The sequence below is a fragment of the Leptonychotes weddellii genome, chromosome 6 (genome assembly GCF_054177405.1).
Source record: "Leptonychotes weddellii isolate Sample4059 chromosome 6, ASM5417740v2, whole genome shotgun sequence".
NCBI classification, from domain to species: domain Eukaryota; kingdom Metazoa; phylum Chordata; class Mammalia; order Carnivora; family Phocidae; genus Leptonychotes; species Leptonychotes weddellii.
The window spans coordinates 93,445,070-93,469,556 of NC_138374.1; the positions used below are offsets into that span (position 1 = coordinate 93,445,070).

The 24,487-nt window shown below is 39.6% G+C and overlaps 1 protein-coding gene across 2 annotated transcripts in view; it reads left to right on the top strand.

The window, feature by feature from the left end:
* The window catches only part of PAPPA2 (pappalysin 2), a 252,615-nt gene that overhangs the window by 187,871 nt on the left and 40,257 nt on the right, over positions 1–24,487 (top strand). For both annotated transcript variants that reach the window (XM_081824648.1, XM_081824649.1), the window contains 3 exons: positions 11,498–11,666; positions 13,086–13,221; positions 15,210–15,319. In XM_081824648.1, coding sequence (XP_081680774.1) covers positions 11,498–11,666; positions 13,086–13,221; positions 15,210–15,319 — 415 coding nt within the window. The remainder of the gene's footprint in view (positions 1–11,497; positions 11,667–13,085; positions 13,222–15,209; positions 15,320–24,487) is intronic.

Below are 24,487 nucleotides of genomic sequence, written 5' to 3' on the forward strand. Positions count from 1 at the left end.
CTGTGATCTTCAATCTCAAGCTAGAGAACATCTGATTGTAAAACTGTCCTTCCTTTTTAAATATTATATTGACTTCTGATTTCTCTATTAATGAGGAAGAATAATTTTTAAAATATTATATGAGTAAGCACTGAATTTTATACACACACATACACCCACACACCCCAGTAGGACGTTCTTCAACCCATACTTTCTCTCCCTGATGCCCTTTCTTTGCTTTTTTTTTTTTTCCTCTCCTTATCCCATCCTCTGTCTCAGGCTCCAGCTAATGCCTTCTTTGGCCTAGTGGGTGAACATTTTGATTGTGACCTTGCCTTTGCTGTCTAGTGATGGAGTCAGTTCAGGCCAAACTGATTTACAAACTATCTCCTGAAGGATTCTGGGTGGGACAAAAATCTGAAGAACTGAGTAGGGTGGGAAGACTGAGTAGAATGTTAACACTGAACATTCATATCCACACACACAGGGAAAGAGAGAGAGAGAGCAGAGGGATGGACAGAGGAGTGTGTCTGAGTAGATTTGTTGGTTATCAGAGCTAATAATTTCTGCTGCTCATTGGGAATTGTATGTGCCATTCATTGTACTACATACTTTATATACACTAACTTATGTCATCTTCTAATAACCCTATACGGAAGCTATTATCAACCCCATTTTTCAGGTAGGAAAACTGAGACAAGAAAGCTAAGTAATTTTTTAAAAGCCAGAGATGTATTTAGAGCCACATCTGGAGTTCAAGCATTAGTCTCCTGCTTCCAAATCATCTGCTCTTCACCACTGTATTCCTGATGGGAATCACTCAGTGCAGCCACTAAAAACCTGCTGAAGGCCAGTGGGACCTCTGACTTTCACACCTCTGGGTTCTTGCATGCATCGATCTTCTGGCGGGTATGCCCCTCTCCTCCTTCCCTGCCTAATGAACCCATCTCCAAGTGTTTCTTTCTTGCTAACCTTCATGTCCCCAGGCAGTGCCGGTGGCTCCCTCTTTGAGCTCCCATAGGTCAGTATTCTGGTTCTCTTATGGTATTATTATTTGTTTCTAAAACCATACAACCTGGGCACGTGGGTGGCTCAGTTGATTAAGTGACTGCCTTCGTCTCAGGTCATGATCCTGGAGTCCCGGGATCAAGTCCTGCATCAGGCTCCCTGCTCAGCGGGGAATCTGCTTCTCCCTCTTACCCTCCCCCCTCTCATGGTCTCTCTCTCTCTTTCTCAAATGAATAAAAATCTTTAAAAAAATAAATAAACTATATGACCTAATATAATGCATAGGCATGTACTAGATGCTCAGTGAATATTTGTTGACTGGATGTATGAATGCTGAATGATGAAAGATGGGGAAGGCAAGAGATTCCTATTTAATAGTTTTTGTTTTGGAACCAGTTCACTCCTGCATTTCAGTGTAACCACCAGGTCCTTAAGTATACACTGAAGGGAATGAATATTAGAATTTTGCGGTAATGTTAATTGCCATTGTATGTTTGGGTTTAAATTGCATGCATTGCAGAAACTTCAGAATGTTTTAAAATCTGGGGGTGACCTGAGAAGATTTGGTAAGAAGATAAACCCTGTTAGCTTTATGGAGAATTGTGTGAGGGACCAAGAGACTCATGCAAAAGAGATTAAGTGGGAGCTACTGAACTTAAAATGAGAGAGGCTGAGAGTTGGACAACTAAGGCAGGGGCAATGAAAGGGGGAGGAAGGGCCCCAAACTTGAGTTAGGTGTTCAGACCTGGGGCAAGGCATTATTGCATCTGCCAATTTGGAGACCTAAGATTTAGTAGCAGAAAGCCCAAAGATAGAAATGAGGGGTGGGGCTTAGAAGTAGAACTATCTATGTACTTTTAGGATTTAGCACACTGCTTATTCTGACAGAGAGGCACTATTTTACATGGAAGAAGAGCTTTGTAAGGGGTATTTTTTTGAGTCAGGGAAGAATGAAAAACCAAAGCCCATGTGTCTAGTGGGATGGTCCTGCTGACACTATTTCTCATCCAGTGGAGTGGACTGGGGCTAAACATCGAGGGCCTGCTGTACAGAGGGTGGACTCACTGATGGGCTATGGACTGGCCATGACTGAAGTCCGCCTGCTCTTCATTTAGGATATTGACTTGAGAAACCAGGTCTACAGTTTGTTAAGATAAAAACTGGTACGGAGGGGCGCCTGGGTGGCTCATTTGTTAGGCGTCTGCCTTCGGCTCGGGTCATGATCCCGGGATCCTGGGATCGAGCCCCGCATTGGGCTTCTCCCTCTCCCACTCCCCCCTGCTTGTGTTCCCTCTCTCGCTGTCTCTCTCTCTCTGTCAAATAAATAAATAAAATCTTTTAGAAAAAAAAAAAACTGGTACGGAGTTTGAAAGTGCTGACGGTTCTCTCTGCGGTCGGGTAGAGGACTGTGTCTTTTAACACAGTCTAGAGTAATGCTTCTCAAACTTGAATGTGCATAGGAATCACTTGGGGATCTTGTTAAAATGCAGATTCTGATTGAGTCAGGCTTGGGTGCAGCCCGAGGTTATGCACTGCTGACAAACTCTGGGGAGATTCTAGTGCTACTGTTCTGGGAACCACATGGTAAGTGGTAAAGGGCTAAACTATTCTGAGTAAAGAGGCTTCTAATTTCAATTCAAAAGCTGACTGTGCGCCACATACAGCGCTTAGCCAATTAATGCTTTAGTTTCCTAATCTGTGTTATGAAAATGTGGTTACTCCTTGCTTTTACACCTCCTTTTTAGAAATGTTCTATGTGGTAGGATTTTGTGACATTCAGTATAAATGTACTAGGTAAAGGGAGGTACTTTATCTGCAGCTTCATTTCTAGGAATAATGGTGCTTCCATATTGTGATTTAGGCATTGGCATCAGATGGATCATGGTACTTACTGATCCTTCTCCTTCCATTAACCAGTTAGATAACCCCAGGCAAGTTATCCTACTTTTCTAAACCTTATTTACCTCATCTATAAAATAATACATTCATTGAACTAATGTTTATTGGTGCCTATGATGTACCAGACATTGTGCTGGAGACTGAAGATATAATAGTAAATATGGTCTTGCTCTCACCAAGCTTATATTCCAGTGGGGGAGACAGGAAATAAATTACTAAAACTAAAAAAAAAGACAAAAAAAATTAATTAGAGTATGCATTCCTTGAGACAGGTGCTTTGATTAAAAACCAAAAACAATAAAGGTGTAAAATAAGGTTGCTCTGGAGTGGCAAAAATTATTTTTAGGTAGGAAGAAGAGCCAGTCAGAAGAGCAAAAAGAAAAACACAGGCAGAGAGAATAGCACCAAAGTCCTTTGGCAGGAAAAAACTTGGTTGTGCTTGGGATTCTAAGTCCAGTGTGGACAAAGTACATTAAAGGTGAATGGGACATAGGATGAGGTCAGAGAAAGTGGGACAAGATTATGCAGGACTTGTAAGAAATGAGAAAATTTGAATTTATTCCCATGCAAGAAGAGGCAATTGAAATGTTCTAAGCAAGAAAATGACTTGATGTAATATATTTATTTATTTTATAAAATATCTCTCTGGTATTTGCCAACTGTATAGGAAGGGGTCCAGAGAAGTGGGGTGTCCAGTTAGTAGGTGAGAGATGGGAACTGGGGCTAGCATTCATCACAGTGGAGATGCAAGAGGCATGGCGACAGATTCCGGAGATATTTGGGAGGAAAAACTGAGAGGACTTGCTGATGGATTAAATAAAATCAGATGGCGGGGAGGTTGGGGAAAAAGGTAAAATTGATAGAAAGAGTAGAATCAAGGATGTCTTTAAGTTTCAAATTTGAGCAACAAGGTCGATGATGGTATGGGGGTGGTTGAGGAAGAGGATGCACAAAGATAAGGTAATCAAGAACTCACATAACAATAATCCTTCTCACACAGGGGGGGTTAAGGATAAAATGATGTAGATATGTATTATTCTGCATAATTCCTAGCACTTAAGTGCTCAATATTTTATTGTTTTTCTGTTATTGTTATTATTCATGAGGGACTACCCATTGGAGACACCAGATGCCCTTGATTGGTAAAGACATGCTAATTCTCTTGGACTCAACAATCATATTTTTATTTTCTCCAGAGAAAAATAAATAATACTCTTGAAAACCCTGCAGTGGTGATAGAAGAATAGGGTAGGATAGACTCATGTGTGCCTCAAGCAACATCAATCAAACTTTCAGCCAAGTTTTGATTACAAGATCTTTATTTCTGGCAATGGTGTAAGAAGCAGAAAGAGCACAGCTGGATTTTCAGCACTAGGTGGATACCACAAGTTCTGGAAATTGGAAAAAAGCATCTTCTAACTTGGAAATTGTGGTGATTTGTCTGGAGTAGTTAGAAGGAAAATAAATACAGACCTTCCCCTAGCCCCAACTCCTCATGGTACCATTTACAGAGTAAGTTGTCTGGCTGTAACTATTCCTGTTTGGTCTTTGCTAAGCATTCAGCCTTTTTAACCAAGGTTGTTAGGTATGTGATTTTGCTCTCTGACTTCTACATCTAAGGTTAATTTTAGCTATAGGAAAGTAGTGTAGATTTTAGTGGTTTTCCAACCTAGCTACATATAAAAACTGCTGGCCAATTTAAAAATACAGAGTGTAGGGTAGTCCCAGGATACTTGGTTTAGTAAGCCTGTCAGTCTAGGTTTTTAAAATGTCTCCTACATAATTGGTCTACAAATGTCATTTGGAAACCATTGGTCTGAGGATTGGGGTGTTATATTATGATTTGAAAACTCTGGATTCTGTTTTTTCTTTTGCCAATGAATTGCTTTCAATGTGGCATTGGACAAGTCACTTCATAGTTCCTAATGTGATAGTTTAGCCTCTTTTACTCCATTGGAATGAAGAAAATATAGATAGCTAATAGTCAGTGAGTAGAATGTTTTATGTGAAGGACATTTGTACTGGACTAACAAAGAAGTTTGGAATCCCTGTTCTGGTGAGGGTCTGCCTGTGTGCATCGATCTAGTATCCAGTGCCATCATTCTTTGAAATGCAAACCTACTCATTTCATGATTTCAAAGTGCCTCTTGACTTTTGATTCATAACACTTTATATGAAGGAGTTGAACCATGGTAAATAAACCAATTTTTTCATTAATGATTTTAAAAGGCTCAGAGGACACTCCTCAACACTAAACTTAGAAGAGGGTGCTGTGGCACCCTTGGAGATCAAAGTCTTGCCATTACTATAGGCTTTAGTCCCCTTCAAGGGCCCTTTGTGGAAACCACATTTCCTGGAATTAAGAGGAATCCAGGACACTGAATTCTTGCCCTAATCACAGTCTCTTATGGCCAGAACCAGCCCATGGCATTCAAGTTTCAAGAGATTGACAGGCATTGATATGGAGCCAGTAAGACAGGGCTTGCTATTGGGCCTTGAGTAACTAACCAATCAAATGCATTGTGAGCAGTCTGAGGGTAGAACTTGAAGTGGGTCATCTGATAGAGTGCCATGAAGAAGCTGTGAGAGGTGTATGGAGAGATGGCCATAGGAGGCCATCCCTAATCAAGGGAGAAGAAACTGGGAAGGAGAATCCATGAAGTTGAGGGGGCATAGGGACACCTGTAGAAAGGAAATGCCATTTCCTAGGGAATCAGGTCTCTCTCCCAACCTTCTCTCATCCCTGCCTGTAGCGTCTCCTGTGGAGTTCAGAGGTACCAGTGGGAGCTTTGTTGCTTTCCTTTCTACCTTCCAGCATTCTCCCTGTCTATATTTTACTGATATTGCTGGTGGTTTGCATCACAGGGCCTGTCATGTTGTTCAACTACCACCTACAATGGCCAACTTACCCATGATCTATCTACCTTCACCACTGAGGTTATTAAACAGGCAAGGAAATATATGAAATCGGCATTCTTGAATGGCTCTTCATGCAAGAAAAGGGAGGACTATTTCCATGTTGAAGAGTTCCAACCAATTCAGAGAAAAATACCACATGAAGTCAAAATATTATCGTCTTGGCCAAGCAAGGGTTTTCCTTTATAACCATGCTGACATGCACGGTTTTACAGCCTTGCCTCTTCCCTGGTGTCAGTGGTATTGCCTGCTCTCTCCAGCTGGAGGATGTCAATTCAGCAGAGGTAGGGGAAGGATTTCATCTGTGGGAGGTGGTAGAAAGAAGAGAGTCCCTGGGAGGATATAAACTCTGTAGTGTGAAAGAAGAGTAGAATATCCAGTCTACAAGAGGGACAAAAAGGAATTTAGTTATAATCAAAAGAACTACAAACCTTTCATCGAAAATAGATTTGGGAAGACATTTTTAAGTGGCATCTTTCTTTAGAGAAAGAAGCCGTATACTAAATAGTACATAGTGTGTGATTTCATTTATATAAAGTTCAAGAACAGGCAAACATAATCTATGCTGATGGAAGTCAGAATAGTGTGGATTGCAGGGGTGTGGGAAGGTTTAACTGTAAGGAACACCAGGGGAGTTCTGGGGCACTGGAAATGCTCTTTATCTTGATCTGCGTGATTACCCAGGTGTATTCACATGTAAAAATTCTTTGATCTGTGTACTAAGATTTGTGTAATACTCTATATGTAATTTATTACTCAATACATAAACTTAAAATGAATCTTCTTTTTTTTTTTTGCCACACTTCTAAATGTGGTATCAGGATAAAGGACATCTGGGATATTGAATAGGATAGAGATGCTATTAATATTCAAAGTGAGCTGTAGAACATAAAAGGAACAGTTAAACCAGACACAGTGGAATGACCACAGGCTTTGGCAGCTAGTCACCTAGGTCTAGGTCCTAATATACCTTTTACTGTGGATCTTTGAGCTAGCTTTAAATCTCTCTCACACTCAGTTCCTTCTGTATGTGGATAATAATATATTTACCTTAACTGCCATTTGGAGGATTCAATGAAATAATGTATATAGGTATTTTGCCAAACACCTGAAATATAACTCAAAAATAGTATTTATTATTAACAGATAGTAGATATATGTTCACATAAACCATGATGCTTAAGAATTCCAGTCACAAAATCAGATTTCTACCCTAAAATATTCCTGGGAATAAAAGTATGAATCTCAATAACTGTTTAACATCAAACTAAACAGTGAAAAGCTGAAAGCTTTTCCTCTAAGATTAGGAACATGACAAAGATGCCCACTCTTGCTGCTTTTATTCAACATAGTATTGGAAGTCCTAGCCACAGCAATTAGGCAAGAAAGAGAAATAAAAGACATCTAAATTGGAAAGAAAGTAACACTGTCACAATCTGCAGATGATATGATACTGTATAGATAAAACCCTAAAGATTCCACAAAAAAAATCGTTAGAACTAATAAATGAATTCAGTAAAATTTTATTTATTAGTTCAGTGAAGAACTAACAAGTGAATTCAGTAAAATTGTTTCTATATATTAATAACAAACTACTACAGAAATTAAGAAAACAACCCCATGTACAATTGCATCAAAAGGAATAAAATGCCTAGGAATAAATTTAACCAAGGAGGTAAAACACCTGTATACTGAAAACTCAAAGACATTGATGAAAGGAATTGAAGAAGACAAAAATAAATGGAAAGATATTCCATACTCCTGGATTGGAAGAATTAATATTGTTAAAATATCCATACTACCCAAAGCAATCTACAGATTCACTGCAATCCCTATTAAAATTCCAATGGTGTTTTTCACAGAACTAGAACAAACAGATATAAAATTTGTAGGGGCCAAAGACTCTGAGTAGCTGAAGTAATCTTGAGAAAGAAGAGCAAAGCTGGAGGTATCATGCTCCCTGATTTCAAACTATACTACAAAGCTATAATAATCAAAACAATATGGTGTTGTTATAACAGACATGTCGATCAATGAAATAGAATAGAGAGTCCAGCAATAAACCCACACATATATGGACAGTTAATTTACAACAAAGGAGCCAAGAATATTCAATGGAGAAAGGCAGTCTCTTCCATAAATGGTGTTGGGAAAAACTGGTCAGCCACATATAAAACAATGAAACTAGACCCTACATTGTCTTACACTCTACACAAAAATTGACCCCCAATGGATCAAAGACATGAATGTAAGGCCTGAAACAACAAAACTCTTAGAAGAAAACATAGAAGGTAAACTCTTCAGCATTGGTCTTGGCATTGAATTTTTGGATTTGATTCCAAAATTGAAGGCAACAAAAACAAAAATTAACAAGTGGGACTACATTAAACTAAAAAGCTTCACAGCAAAGGAAACCATCAACAAAATGAAAAGGCAACCTACTGAACGGAAGAAAATGTTTGCACATCATATAACAAATAAGGGGTTACTATCCAAAATAGATAAAAAACTGAACTCAATAGCAAAAAAAAAAAAAATTAAAAAATGGGCAGAGGATCTAAATAGACATTTTTCCAAAGAAGACATACAGATGGCCAACAGACACATGAAAAGATGTTCAAAATCACTAATTATCAGGTAAATGCAAATCCAAATGACAGGGAGATATCCTTTCAAACCTGTTAGAATGGCTATTATCAAAAAGACAAGAAATAACAAGTGTTGAAGAGGATGTGGAGAAAATATTGTTGTGAATGTAAATTAGTGTAGTCACCATGGAAAACAGTATGGAGGATCCTCAAAAAATCAAGAATAGAACTACAATATGATCCAGTTATTCCATTTCTAGGTATTTATCCAAAAAAATGAAAATAAAAACACTAATTTGAAAGGATATATGCACTCCTGTGTTCATTGCACCATTATTTACAATAGCCAAGATATAGAAACAACCAAGTGCCTATCAGTGGATGAATGGATAAAGAAAATGTAGTGTATATACATGGTGGAATACTACTCAGCCATTAAAAGAAGGAAATCTTGCCATTTGTGACAACATGGATAGATCTTAAGGATATTAAGCTAAGCGAAGTAAGTCAGGGAAAGACAAATGCCATATATTTTACTTATACATGGAATTAGAAAACCCAGAACAAATGAACAAATAAAACAAAACTCATGGATACAGAGAATAGGTGGATGGTTATCAGAGGGGAAAGGAGGTGGGAATAGATGAAATGGGTGAAGGAGGTCAGTTGTGTGCTGAAAAATGGTAACTAGACTTATTGTGGTGATCACTTTGTAGTGTATATAAATATCAAATTATCATGTTGCATATCTGAAACTAATGTTATATAATAATTTTGCCTCAATAAAAAACTAACAAACATGCCTTCACTTATTTCTAAATGGAGACTGTTCAAATTATGTTAAACTATTAAAATTTATTTAAATTATTTGATTTAAAAATATTTATTTATTTGAGAGAGAGAGAGCACAAGCAGGAGCAGGAGAGGAGAAGCAGACTCCCCGCTGAGCAGGGAACCCGACACAGGGCTTGATCCCAGGACTCTGAGATCATGACCTCAGCCAAAGGGAGGTGTTTTACTGACTGAGCCACCCAGGCGCCCCTATTTAAATTATTTGAAATCAAATAAATGCATTCTGTGCTATAAGATCTAGGGCAAATTATTTCATATTTCTGAGTATATTTCTTTATCTTTGAAATAGGAATAATAATACTATTTCATCAGGAAATATCAGTTTGTTACCATGTGTAATGTGCTCTGCAATATGCCTAACACACTGTGAATTTTAGTTAAATTATTCAACCTGAAAGATACTTAACTAATGCCTAATGTAAGCCAGATATTATTTAGGAATTATTATGAGGAATTAAAAACAAGAATAAGACACAATCCTAGCCTTCAGGAAGTTTTCACCTTAGTGGAAAAGAGAGACATGTGCATGTTTATAAAACAATGTGATAAATATTTTACTAGTGTAACGTTAGAATACTGGAGAAGTACACAGGAGGCCTTGTATAATAATGTGACAGTCATTAAAAGTTGTGGGCATATTTAAATTTAAAAAGAGCATCATGGCCCTGGAAAATAATAATTTAAGGCCACCATATGGTTGAGTCCATGGCCACGGAATTACTTCTGTTTCAGAATCAAAGCTCATAACCAGGATTGCTCTGAATCAGAAGTGGATGCATTAAAACAGCAACATGGAAAGCACCTTCAAATTGACAGTGAGTCTACCTCACTGTCTACTTCTGTCTACCTCAAAGCAGTTTCTCTGGTTGGAGGCCATGTTCGTGCATGAGAAGGAAGAGCAATTCCTTCAGGACAGTGTTGAGTCATGCCTACTTTGAGAACCTATGAGTGCTTTCCAAGGAAAAGATGGACTTGTGAACAAACAAAATGGCCATAGTAATCTTTAGAAAGGTCCTTGCCCTTCTGAAGTTCAGGCTAAGAGTTTCTGTTTTAAAAGAAAATCTATATGCTGTATCTTCTCCCCTCTCTGGAGAACGAAGATATATTGGCAACTTCATCAATTATATTACCATATGAACATTGATGATCCCCACATCACTTCTGGGTAGTCCCCTGAGTGTGTGATAACTTTTTTCTTTCCTTCATCCCACCTGGCATTTCCCAGTGCACTTAGGTGTGAGGCTTCTCCGAGATGAAAAGCTTAAATAAAACCCAGCTGTAAACAATCTAGACCCTGCACTGATATTTATCAAGCTCTCTTGAGAGATTTATATCAAATATTACAGGCATACCTTGTTTTATTGTGTTTTGCTTTATTGTGCTTTGAAGATATTGCAGTTTTGGGGTTTTGGTTTTTTTGTTTTTTTTTTACAAATCAAAGGTCTGTGGCAATCCTGCACTGAGCAAGTCTGTCGGTATTGTTTTTCCAACAGCACTTACTCACCTCATGTCTCTGTGCCATGTTTTGGTAATTCTCGCAATATCTCAGACTGCTTCATTATTATTGTATTTGTTATGGTAATTTGTGATCAGCGATCTCTGATGTTATTATTGTAATTGTTTTGGGGCACCATGAACCATATCCATATGAGAGCAAACTTAATCGATAAACGTTGTGTGTATTCTGACTGCTTCACTGACTGGCTGTTCCCCCATCCCTCTCCCTCTCCTTGGGCCTCTATATTCCCCAAGAAACAACAAAACTGGAATTAGGCCAATTAATAATACTACAATGTTCTCTAAGTGTTTGAGTAAAAGAGTCACGTGTCTCTTGCTTTAAATCAAAATCTAGACAGGATTAAGCTTTCATTGTTTGTTTCAGACATAATGCTATTGCACACTTAATAGACTACAGTATAGTTTAAACATAAGTTTTATATGCACTGGAGACCAAAAAATTCATTTGACTCGCTTTATTGCGAGATCTCCCATTGCAGTGGTCTGGAACTGAACCTGCAATATCTCCAAGGTATGCCTATACCATACAATAGCTGTTGTTATCACTGCTAAGTGTCCACTACTATTTTTACTTCCATGACTTAGAAATTAGACTGGTGAGGTAGGACCTTTAGTTAACAAGAACCAACTGCTCCTGCCTATTTGCTAATCCTTATCCCATATTACTGAGAACCTAGACTTCTACCATGACCTCCTTGAGGGAGTCTAATGGGCTATTTTGTTTCATGTCTCATCAGCAACTTCCTGAAGATACAGTGCCTGGAGGGTGGAATCTGGGAGCAAGGCAGCTGCATCCCAGTGGTGTGTGAGCCCCCTTCTCCTGTCTTTGAAGGCATGTATGAATGTACCAATGGCTTTGAGCTCAACAGCCAGTGTATGCTCAACTGTAACCAGGAAAGTGGAAGGGTAAGATGACTTGGTTTTGGATCAGGCTCTGCTCTAATCTTGATGACCAATCCAAGAATGTTGACTGGGAAAGATCTAAGTGAATCCCAGTAGGCAGGGCCTTACTAAGTTGGGATTCTAAGCAGCAGTGTTGATATTATTCGATAGAAAATTCAGAAGATAACCACGTTTTTGGAATAGTTTCTCCTGAGTTTAGAACTTCCTCTTGGATAAAAGGAAAAACCTGACAGTTTGGGTACCTGGGTAAATTCCAAAAAATGCTGGGTTTTTGCTTTGGCAATGTGATTTCCTCCCATGTATGGCCACTGACCTAACCTGGCTCTGAAAGCTGGTATCATATTTTTCAATAGAACAGAGTTCTGAACAGAAACACAAATTTCTCAGCAAAGGCAAAGCTGAAAGCACTATCTGACTACCATTCTTCCTAGGATTTTGGCACAAGAGGTCTCAAATGAAAACCACAGTCTTATCGTGGTTATGTGATGAAAATCAGTTTTAGTTTTGACTCTTTTCAAGTACCACACACATACACACATGAGACAGGAAGTTAAGCAGACTTCCTAGGCAGAGATCAATGACCTTGACTGCTCTCCTGGCACATGTCTGTCTCAGTGTCCAGCACTCCAAGGTAAGTACTGCTGGACAGATGTGAAAAGAATATGCCATGAAATGAGACTCCTGAGAAATCAGACACATCCGTTTTCACTGATTGTTTAAGGCCTCAAGGAGTTGGCCCTGGATGAAGGGAGAGTTTTATCTACAATTCTAAAATCTTGCTTTCTTGGGTTTTGTGAGTTAGTGCTATTTTCTCTGTGATCTGCATATAGTATACTTTGTGATTATTGGGGGTGTGGGGCCAAGAGTCACACAAACCAGCATACATATGGAGAAAGGAAATAAAACTTTGGTGAGATCAAAAGAAACTACGATGTGTCCATTCAAGCAGAAAGGCAAAAATACCTTTGGAAAAATTATGAATTGGTTTCACTGGATCACACTCCTCTTGAAAAAAAATCTGACATTTGCTACAAGCAGCGTTTGTGTGATAGTATGGATGAATCCATGCAAAACAACACCATCTGTGAAAAAAATTCCAAAAATATCTCTGAATATGTGGGCTACAGTTAACAGCTCACTGAATCCTTATATACAGAGGAAAACACATTGTTAATAAATTTCATTAATGACAAAATTGTCCATGGTTTCTTCACATCCAAATAGCAAAAAATTGTCTTGACTTTTCTTATTTTTTATTTTTATTTTTTGGTCAGTAACAACATGGTTTATTATTTCAATAGTATCTTTTAGTCCAGGTTCTAAAAGTTGGAGAACACTACCATTTTCATCAGACCACTTTTTTCCCTGGTCTAAATGAAGTTAACAAAACAAGAATGGAAATGTTTACTTTTGATATTTTAGCGTCCCATCCTCTGCACTAAGGAGGGACTGTGGACTGAGGAGTTCAAGTTGTGTGAGAACCTGCAAGGGGAGTGCCCACCACCCCCTTCGGAGCTGAATTTTGTGGAGTATAAGTGTGAACAGGGATACGGAATTGGTAAGTTTGGGAGGAGATGGTGAATTCTGCTCCCAAGTAATCCTTTTATTAAGCCTGGCTGGAGTTTGAGTCAGATCCATTGTTCTCCCTGAGGAGTAGATGGAAATGCAAGTTGACTTTTAGCTGGTTCAGTAAAAATAAAATTTATGGCAAGCTCCTTTTTACCCTTCCACATGCGTGTAACATTGGTGTGGCTGCTGAGCTATTTGCGGAGGGTCTGGTCATGTTACCCACGCGCTGCAGGCAGAAAGTGGATTTATTTGTAGCAGGAGTTGAGTTGTAGTTCAAGAGGAAAGGTAGAAATGTGTAGCCATACACTATGCATGTGCTTGCCCCTTCTCCATTCTTCCTGCAGTTGTTACTGGAGCAGAGAGTTTCTGAAAGGGATGATTTGAGATGGCATTTGCTTGCGTTGCTCTTTAGCCATTCTTTCTCCAGAATGAGAAGACCAGGCTCCAGAACCTATAGGCAAATTCTTAATCAAGTAATGGCAACTAAGGGTCTCTTTGGTCAGAGCTGATTTATAGTGATGTTGATTCAATTTTGCCCTGTCTGGACCTAAGCATCATAGAAAAGAGATGCTTTTTTGTGGAAAACCTTGTAAGATTAACCCTGAGTTCTGAACTGCATAAGCAAGGAGTAATATTTTTTTTTACGATTTTATTTATTTATTTATTTATTTATTTATTTATTTATTATTTATTTTAGAGAGAAAGAGAGAGAGGGCACACATGAGCAGAGGGAGGGGCAGAGGGAAAGGGAGAGGCAGAGAATCTCAAGCAGACTCTGCACCGAGCACGGAGCCCAATATGGGGCTTGATCTCATGACCCCGAGATCATGACCGGAGCCAAAACCAAGAGTTGGATGTTTAGCCAACTGAGACACCCAGGTGCCCCAAGCAAGGAGTAATTTTATGTCACTGTAACTATATAATGCCAGTGGGCATACTTTGAGTGAATGAGAAAGCTCATTAGTTTCAGAGATGGTTCTCTACCATCTTTAGGTTGCTCTTTGCCCCAAGATATCTCATGGTCGGGCATGGAGTAGTGGGGTGCTCAGACTGGGCCTTTTGAATGGTGTTTCATGAGTGAAGTCTCATCTCCCCACTCTCTAATTTCTGTATTAAAATGTCATGCACTCACATATATAGAGCTCTTAAGAGTCATTTAGCATTTTGAGTTATTTCACAAGTTTGCAGAAAACGTAGACATAGAGACAGTGAGAGCTAAAAAGAAGCTTGGAGATGAACAAATCTATAGATGAGGAAACAGAGAACCCTGGGAGTGTGTCATCTCTGAATAGAGTTTTAGAAGACACTTGGGCCCCACATACAAGGGAACGGAGCAAGATTTTCCTTCAGGAGGCTAACACATGATCAGAGCCTCTGCTTCTAATTTCCTGTTGCTTCCTCTTTTAATCACATAGGTTTTTTGGCTGACAGCATAATGATCTTCACTGGAGCAACAGACATTATAAATCTGCCTTCATAATTTCTGGGCCATTTTTTTCCCCAGCTAGTAAATTTCTTAGGTAGTGGCTGCTATAATTAAAAGCCTTCCAGAGATCATATAAGCAGGAATTATATTAAATGTACTTAAAAGGCATCAGCCCATCAGCTTAGCCTTTGGCTGACCAGAGTCCTAGAGTGGAATGTTGGGGGTCTACAGGGCCAGGAGTTAAACTTTTAATGGCTGGATCATGCAGGGATTCAGAGATTCCAGAGAAGGGGCTATACTGGACCAGAAAGAAGAGTGGGCATTTTGTCAAGGGGAGTTAACTTGGGGCAGTGGCTCTTTAGCAATTAGTGTAGAAATATCCCTACAGGTGCATAGTAGATGAATATCAGCCCTGCCTATAACCATGATAATGTGGTGACCCATAACGTAGAAAGTAATTGCTCTTAAAAAATCAACGCTATTGATTCCAGAATGAAAAAGACAGCGATCTAAGAAGTTCAAGTCTCTGCTATAAATTTCTGTTTCTCCAGGTGCAGTGTGTTCCCCATCGTGCGTAATTCCCCCTAGTGATCCTGTAATTCTGCCTGAGAACATCACTGCTGACACTCTGGAGCACTGGATGGAACCTGTCAAAGTCCAGGTGAGGAAAGGGACATTTTTTATGTGCCAAGGATGTAAGACTACTGGGGGGAAATTTTGAACTGACAGCATATTCCCTGGAGTAATTTCCGAGGCTTTAAAAGCATCCTTAAAGCAAACAACCACATGGGTCATTCCTAGAGAGAAGAACTAAAAATCAGGAAGAGAAAAGAGGAAACTTGAGAAAAAAATGGCCCCTATCCAAAGGACAGTTTAAAAGATAATCTAGAAGGAGGACTTGGAGACATAAAGAATGGTAATTCAGAAAGGAAATGGGAAGAGAAGATTACTACTAATGAAAAATAGGACAGGAAAACTTAGAAGAAGCCAAAGAAATGAAGAAAGTTGAAAGAAGGATGGAGAGGGAAAGATGGTTTGGAAAAGATGAAGATAAACCGGAAACAGGGAAAGAATGACCAAAGGGAGTAAGAGAGAGCTGCCTTTCCTGCCCACCCTTTCTGAACTCTGAGATCTTCTCCCCAGGCCCCATGGAATCCAGTCGGTTGTGGGCAAGACCCACTACACTGACAGCCTCTTCTCTGGGCTCTCCTTTTGTTCACATTCTCTGTTGAAACCCTGAGGACTCCTCTCCCTGCTTTCTCTCTCCCCTGGACCCAGGAGAGGGGCATCTGCCCTCCTGTCTCCTCAGTGACACTTCCAAACTACTCTCCCTGTCTCCTCCCTGGAGTCCCCCACATTTGAATCTAATGCCAACAAAACCAACTTCATCTTCTGTCATCTTCTTACCTTCAGGTCACCCCCTCCCCTTATTTCTTAAACACTTTAGCTCCTGGGTCATGGTCGCATTTGCTGATACTCCCACAGGACTCATTGATTTCAATTTCCACACACTTGACACTTCCAAAACCTGGATTCTCAGTTCCATGGCCTCCTTTCCTCCAGTGATCACGTTTACCTTTCTGACTTCATCCCTTATATGCTTTCCTTGGCTCACTCTAATCTTGTCACAATGGCTTCTTGGCTGATTCTTAGACATGCCAGCAACACTCCCACCACAGTACCTTTGCTCTGTGGTTCCCTCCGCCTAGAATGCTCTTCTCCCAGGTTTCCTCATGTCTTCTTGGCTTTCTTTAGAATTTTACTCAAATATCAGGGCCCTCTTTGTTAATAAAATATTAACTCCCCTAAAACTTTCTGTCCCCCTTTCCCATTTTTATTTTTTCTCCTTAAGACTTACCATTACCAGGCATATTATATATTTTACTTATTTATCTTATTTAGTATCCTTTTCTGCTGCTAGAATTAAAAGCCCCCGGGGGGAATATTGTCTGTTCCATTCACTACTATATCCCCTGATCCTAGAACAGTGCCTAGTAGGCAGAAATTGCTCAATAAATATTTGAGAGGTAAATAAATGAAAATGAGGAAGAGAAGGCTATACAAGATCTAGATGGAGAAGATCTTGTGCTAAATTAGTTATTTCTCCTTAGAGTGGGAAGGGTGGGGATAACACAGAGCCTGGGAGCTTGGTTGCTTTATTAGACTCTCTAACAAAGAAAATCCTTGGAAGGCTGTTCTCATAGATTCACCAAGAGATGGAGTCTAGAGATGTTCCATATTTCATTTGGAAACCATCCTCAGATTGTTTCTTTTTCCTCACAGGCTAATTGTGCTGTATTATCAGCAGGGATTTGTGTCAAAGCAGGAGGATCAGAAAAACTACTCCAAGTACAATTCAGGAGAGGGGGATGGGGAGTAGCATATCCCTATTAATTCAGTCAGTTATTCATTGAACAAACATTTGTTGGGACTTACTATGTGCCCTGGAACTGGGCTAAGTGCTGGGAATATGGAGATGAGAAAATGATAGTCCTTCTATTTATGAGACTTATAATCTGGTCATGAAAACATTTATAATAAAGCAACACGGGAAGTGGTTTGGTTGTGGTAGAAGTGCTGTGGGAACACCCAGGAGGAAGCAACTAATTCTTCTGCTCAGGAGCTTCAAGAAGGATCAAATGACCAGGAGGCTTTTCCTCTGGGTCATAGACTAGATCGTGAGGAATGTTCTAGAGGGTTAGGAATGGTAAGATGTTCTCTGTGGCTGAAACCACGGTATGTATGGTGGTAAGGGAGAGGGAAGATGGGTACTAGAAGGATGAGATAGGGGAGAGGCAGGTGGGCGAGATCCCTCAGGGCAGGCCACGCCCCTCCTAGGATGTAGAACCTAAGGAGGACACTGAGCAGAGTGGAGCAAACCAGGAGCCTGAGGGCAGTGTGAAGACTGGATTTGGGTGGACCCTCTTTGTTAATAAAATAGCCTTTCTAGACTTTCTGTCCCATTTCCCATAGTCTGCTGTGAAGGTCTAGCTGGAATTACAGCGCCCGGAGGAAGAGCTCTGGAAGAACTCCTGCCTCCTGTTTCATGGAGTGCCAGATGGTCTAGACCTTTTCCTTCAGTCCCTTAAATTCAGCTTCCCCTGAGAAAAGACTTCTCTTTCCCCATTAGTAGCTGAAGGGGGAAATGCTTAGGATATTTCAGACCCTTTTCTTCCTCTTGAGAGATAAACTGCTTAAGGAACTCTTCTCCACCCACTTCCCCGTAAAGGCTGTCAGTCGGTGGATGTAGGGTTTGGGAGGCCAGAGTGCAGGCCTTCCAGTGATTGGGGTCTCCCACTTCTGCTTTCCAAGTGGAACATTCAAAGAAGAGCAGTTCAGTTGTCTCCATGAAGATAGCAGGGGTACCAACGACAGAGGCATGACTGTTTCCAAACTGGAAAACAATATTGTCTATTTTCTGAAAGCCTCCTTTTTCTGAACTGTCCTTCAGGGGAGTCATTATTATTTATTTACCCTTATTCCATAGCATTTACTTTACATTTATATTCCTAGTGACTTTTCCAGTGCTGGGAACCTCGTAAGTGTCTTATAAACATCGGTTGAGTGAGCAAAGAAATTGTAGCACCATTTTCTACTTTGGAAGGAAATGTCCACTTCCTCGTCAAACTGGGCCATTTTGGCGGCTCTGTGCAACTGTGTAATCACGTCCTTGTTATTTTCAAGTTGCCCACCCCAGAGAAAAAATGCAGAGCACTTTTTTCTCCTTAAGCCAAACATCAAGTGGTTGTTGTTTATATCATTGCATGTGTCATGACCATGGTCTAGTCAGTAAATCCAGGTTTTGAAACAGGTTATCCAGGCATGATTTTGAGGACATTAGCATCACAGAAATGTTGTAGACCTTAGAATCAAAAATGTATTTTTAAAAAACCTGAGTTTTCACTCATAATCTCTATTATCCATCAGGCGCATAATTTTAGGCAATTTTACTGTTCTGTGCCTCCATTTCCTCATCTGTAAGATAGACATACTACCCATTTCATAAGGTTAACGTGAGTATCAGATGAGAAACATGGATAGAAATTAACTCTGTGCTTGATGAGGAACAATCTTTCTTGATTAGTTGCCATTCTTACTAGAGACAGGTTGCTTTTCCTCACCTCTACCTGCTCTTCCCATCTGCAATGATACTGCCCTTCTTTGTGATTTGGGGGTACCGCTAGACTGATCATAATTTGCATATTTTTAGAGGCACTAAATAGACTTGGGTCCTATTTCTGTGTGAAAACAAAGTGAAGTAATTAGCTCCTTCTCATAATGTGGAGGAAGAATTGAGATAACTAAAAAATGAGCCTCATCCTTACTTTGCAAGAGTAATTGTTCCTGAGAAAACATCCAAAGGTCAGAATTTTAAAAGTTGAATATATAATTGATAACATAACCCAAATCAAGATTCTTTATGCCAAAAGAAAACCCAGTGTTAATCCAGTAGTTAACATGAATTATCATAGAGCGTCCAAAGAAGCTGTCATCTGTGCATCTCTCAACAATTTCATAGATATAATGAAATAAAGGAGCATTGCTTACAAAAAAGCTTACATGGGATGCTTTGTTTTTTGTGTTTTTTTTTTAAAGATTTTATTTATTTATTTGACAGAGAGAGACACAGCGAGAGAGGGAACACAAGCAGAGGGAGTGGGAGAGGGAGAAGCAGGCTTCCCGCTGAGCAGGGAGCCTGATGCGGGGCTCGATCCCAGGACCCTGGGATCATGACCTGAGCCGAAGGCAGACGCTTAACGAATGAGCCACCCAGGCACCCCATGGGATGCTTTGTTTTTAGGAAATCAAAACTTTATTATAACAGACAACAAGAGAAAGAAGTCAATGGAAGCAATGGGAATGGTGATGAGCTTATTCTTGTGTTCCCAGGTTCTCAGAGATAAGATTACACACCACCCGTAGATGATTTCATGATGTCTACTATTTTGTGGCACCCAGCAGCTCGTGAGCAGCAGGAAATCTAACCTTGTCCTCATAAATAAGAGGAAATGCCTTATAAACCAAAGCAGTTGTGTTAAATGAATCTCTTCATCGAGTAAAATCCTTATAACTTACATCGATTTATCTTGAGGGTTGTTCCATATATATACTCAATCTTAAATTTTGGTGTCCTTAAGAATCACTTGGGCAGTTTGTAAGAGGGACAGAGCTGGGTTCTACCCTTCAGAGAGGCTGGCGATGCCATGAAGCACACCCAGTCATTCCGCGGTAATGTTTTGAGAGACACTGCTATTACAAAATAAAATACTGGCAACATAAATATTTTAAGTACAAGCATGTCTATTTGGAGCCTGGCTCCTTTGTTTAGTAAATGGTGATCTCCTTATTTCGTGCAAATGCCTATCTCCCATACTTCAAATACCTTTATATCTGGCAAGACTACAGAGCAAATGAATTCAGTTGCATCATTTTCTTTTAGTCTGCTTCCAGTGACTTCATTCTTTGTAATAAAAATGATATCTTACAGTTGTATAACACTTTATTGTTTTCAAAGTTGTATATATAAAAATACATATATTTTTATATATTTATAATTTCATTTTAATCTTATCAGAAACCAATAAACTAGGAAAGCAGGATTTTATTATCCTTATTTTTACCAATAAAGTTGATGTTGGATGATCTGTCCAAGCTTGCACAGCTAACAAGAAGTGGAGAAAGAAGTGCAATCAACTTGTCTGATCCCAAGTCCAATGTGATCTCCCCTGAATCACCCCATTTGCCATAGTTGTTTCTTTCCCCTGCAGTGTGTATTGGGATTAGTTTGCTCATCAAATAGAAAAGAAGCCACTCCTCTCAATTATAAGAACCCCCTCATTCCTACACTTCTCTTTTTTCCTTCCTTATTCTTTCCTTCCTTCCTTGCTTCCTTCTCTAACAAAAATAATTTAGAGAGACAGTTTTCTATAATTCTACTTTTCCTTATTGTGAAAGAGATTGTTTTTAAAGAACATTCAAGTATACTTTTGAGATCCCCACAAAGTTGATTTGCCTTCCTCTGGGGGTTCTGCTGCTTTTTATTCCTGCAAATGATACCTGACTTCTAGAATAATATACTTTCCATTAAAGGAAGAATTTCTGAGGACCTAGGTAACCTTGGGTTTTGATGTAAAGCAACTCAAAGTAGCAACTGGCATAAAGAAGAGTGAGGGTTCAAATACTTACCCTTCGGTGGCCTCTGTCCATTCATCAGCAAAGGGTGAGGATAATATTATCTATCTTGCAGTGCTGTTGTAAAAATCAAAAGTAACACTTCGGAAATGTCTTACACAGTTTTTAGCATATAGTTCTGAAGTGAGTAAAAATGAAATTTCAGTTGATTCAGTACAAATCTTACCTTTGAAAGTTTCCTTCCTCTCTGAGCAGGTATCACCAGTTATTTCTATGAAAGAGAAAGCATCATTCTCTAAGTTTTATACTTTGCTTATTGGTGTGCACCCGTGTGTGTAGACAGAAACATGTAGTTCATTTGTTTCTTTTTTCTGTCCCTTTTACAAATGGGGCTGGGAAGAGAATTAATGGCCATTCAGTGTTTCCTATTTGAACACTGACTAAAGAAGCAACTTCTAACAGCTTCGGTTGCGAGACTAAGAGTACAGATGAAAATGACTATTATTTCTAAAGACTCAAGGGCCTGCTGGCTGTGGGAGACAAGAGGTGAGGATTTGAAATGCTCAGATGGACTTGCTGGGCCTTTTGTTTTTATAATGGTGTCTTCCTCCTTCACCTGCTATACACAGAGATCTAGACCTTTCTACGGTGATGACATTTGCAGAGAAATACCTGGCAGAAAGAGAGGACACCAAACAAAAGGGCTTCTTGGCAGTCGAATAAAGGCCTGCCAGTCCAGGTGACTGAGCAGTGGAATCTGGCAGTTGGGATACAGGAAACAGCCAAGTGCCCAGTCAGTACCATTGCTCACACCCAGAAACAAGAGCTTTTGCTCCACAGCCTCCCACACCTCTCTGGCAGAGCCTAGACACCCGATGGTCTGGGGAGCCCGAGCTGAGGGTGTGGGAGGAGCTCCCCTTCCAAATTTTGCTGGGAGCACTTTGTGCTTTTCTCATCCCTATATTTCCTCATCTTCATTCTTTTCTTCCTTTTTCTTCTTTTCTGTCATTCGACCTCTAAACTGGAAGATTCTTGAGGGTAGGAATGATGTCTTATTTTCATCCCTAGATCTCCTCAGCATATGACTCATTTCATCCCTTGCTCAGAACAGGGTTGCCATGTGAAACCAGAGCCTATAGAAGAGAGTAGCTCCTGCCTCCACAGAGCTCTTTCCCAAGGCAAACCTTTCAATTTTTCCAAAGGCCTATGTAAGGTTGAATTTTTATGACTGTCCTTAACCACTGTGTTGAGAGGGTGTTTTATTATATTTTGAGATTTACCACTTAAAATGTGAAAATTAACATTTTAACTTATGTTGGAAAGAAATGGTCCTTCAAGAATCTGATTTCATGGGGAGATGATTTTTTTAATACATAATGTGGCAATTGTTTGCATGTAAATGAGTTTTTCTAAATTATACTTGAAAGTGTTCCGTTCTGAAGTACAAAAGCATCCATCATAACATCTCATTTCCTCTATTAGTTTGCTTCATAACTTCATTTTTCACAGACCGAACAATGCTTCTCTTTTCTTTTTTTAGTATATCACAATTAGGAATTAGTGAAGTCCAAACTAATGAGATTTTCCTGTGGCTCGACATGTGAGGTTTGTAAAGATGCTCAACACTGCAGGGAATCCCTCCCTCGACGCCCCAGCTCTTCACTAGAATTGCTCAGTCAAAACAAGTCTTGTAATTTCTGACTTTGTTTTCCCAAATTGGTCCCCAAAGGATTAATAATTCCTTAAGCAAAAACAAAATGTTTTAAGAGGAAGAGAGAAGCAGGAAGAGAAAAAGAAGACAGTGCCCCCCAGGAGTCATAGTGTCTGACTAGCTGGTCTCACCCTCCTGTCTGTTTTCTCATCTCCTCATCCTCGCCCTCATCCTTCAGAGTGTCCTCTTGATGGGCACAGTCGTGTAACAGCTCCAGTGACACTTGCCACACAGACATCAGTGGGAGAACAAATCCCTCAGACATGAGTCATGAAAAAACCTTCTTTTTCATCAGTTTCAAGTATGGAAGTGTCTGCTTTTGGTTTGAATAAGTCTCAAGGCATCGAGTCCAAGACCATCTTGGAGGATGGGGGAAGAAGAACTGAAAAGCAAGCTGCAGGGTAATGTGCGACTGTCTAAATAAATATGCAAAAACAATGCTGTATTGTATTTAGGGTTGCATACATATGTAGTAATAAGGAAATTGTCACACACCTGGGCAGCTGCAGAACTTTGTGGTCTGTTGTGATTAGCAGCCCATTCTGTCAAGTAACTATTCCTGATTAAAAAAACAATTGAGCAATTCTGTGTTAGACCTTAGTGTTGGCTAACCATCAGTCTTGTGACATTTAGGGAGACATTTAACCAAGCAATAGCCTTCAGTTCCCTTATGCCCTCCTTTCCTCCCTCCCTTCCTTCTCTCTCTCTCTGTCTCTTTCCCCCTTCCACCTTCCTTTTGTTCTTCCCTTTTTCCCTTGTACTTTTTAAAAATTTAAAAATAGCCCAACCAAGAGGAAATCTTTAAACTGGTTTTCTCATGAATGCTTTCCTTTTGGAAAGTTCAAAACAAATTTTTGTTCACAATCAATTCACCTGCAAAGTGGCTTGCTAATAGTATGATACCAATAGTTATAATAATATAAAAATGTATAGGAATAATGATTTAAAAATTCAGAAAAGTTGTTGCCTACCAGTAGGGAGGAAGGAAGGAGAATGAGGTTGGAGGGGTACGTATAGGGGACGTTAATTGAATCTCTAGTGACTTAAATTCTGGAAGCAGATACATCAAATTGTTAAGATTTGATAAAGCTGGACAGAGGATGTAAGGTGGTTCTTTCAATTATTTCCTATAGCTTTTCAAATGTAATATATACTATCCTAATTTATCAAAAATATTCCAGAAAATAAGAAAATCATAGTGAATTCTTAAAAGATAAATTGAGGCTTATTACAATTTTTAAGAGCCTATTGGAACAAAACTCTCTCTCTTTTTTTTTTTTCATGCCAAAAGGAATCTCCTGTTTTATTTTAAGTACGAAATGAGTGATAATCAAGGCAGAAACCATACCTTCTCAGGGGTTATGTAACCATGTGCAGGGACTTCCTGCTGAGCAAGCATGGTCCTTTGATAGTAACGTCACTGTGGTCTCTGCGTAATGAAACATGATTTTGTTCTCACACTTCAAAAATATCAAACGGTAAAAGTAGAAGTAACAGACTGTATCAATCAGCTGCCAAATACACAGGCTGTCCTCTAATGATCAAACCAGGACTAGGCCTAAGAGAGAAGGGAGGGAAGAGCAATAGCTTTTCTTCAAGGTTTGTGAATCTGTTTAGGTTCTGGCTTGGATCCTGTTTGCCTTGTTGAAAGGTGGCAGTGGCTTGCCACTCTTGCTGGAACCCAGTGTTAAATGTCATATGATTATTATTTATATCCACCAAGCACTTCTGATAGTAGCACTCAAGTAGAAATATATTCTTGCCATTTAACATCCAAATATACGTACATTTTTTTTATTCTTATGTTAATCCCCATACATTACATCATTAGTTCTAGATGAAGTGTTCCATGATTCATTGTTTGTGCATAACACCCAGTGCTCCATGCAGAACGTGCCCTCCTCAATACCCACCACCAGGCCAACCCATCCTCCCACCCCCCTCCCCTCTAGAACCCCCAGCCTGTTTTTCAGAGTCCATCGTCTC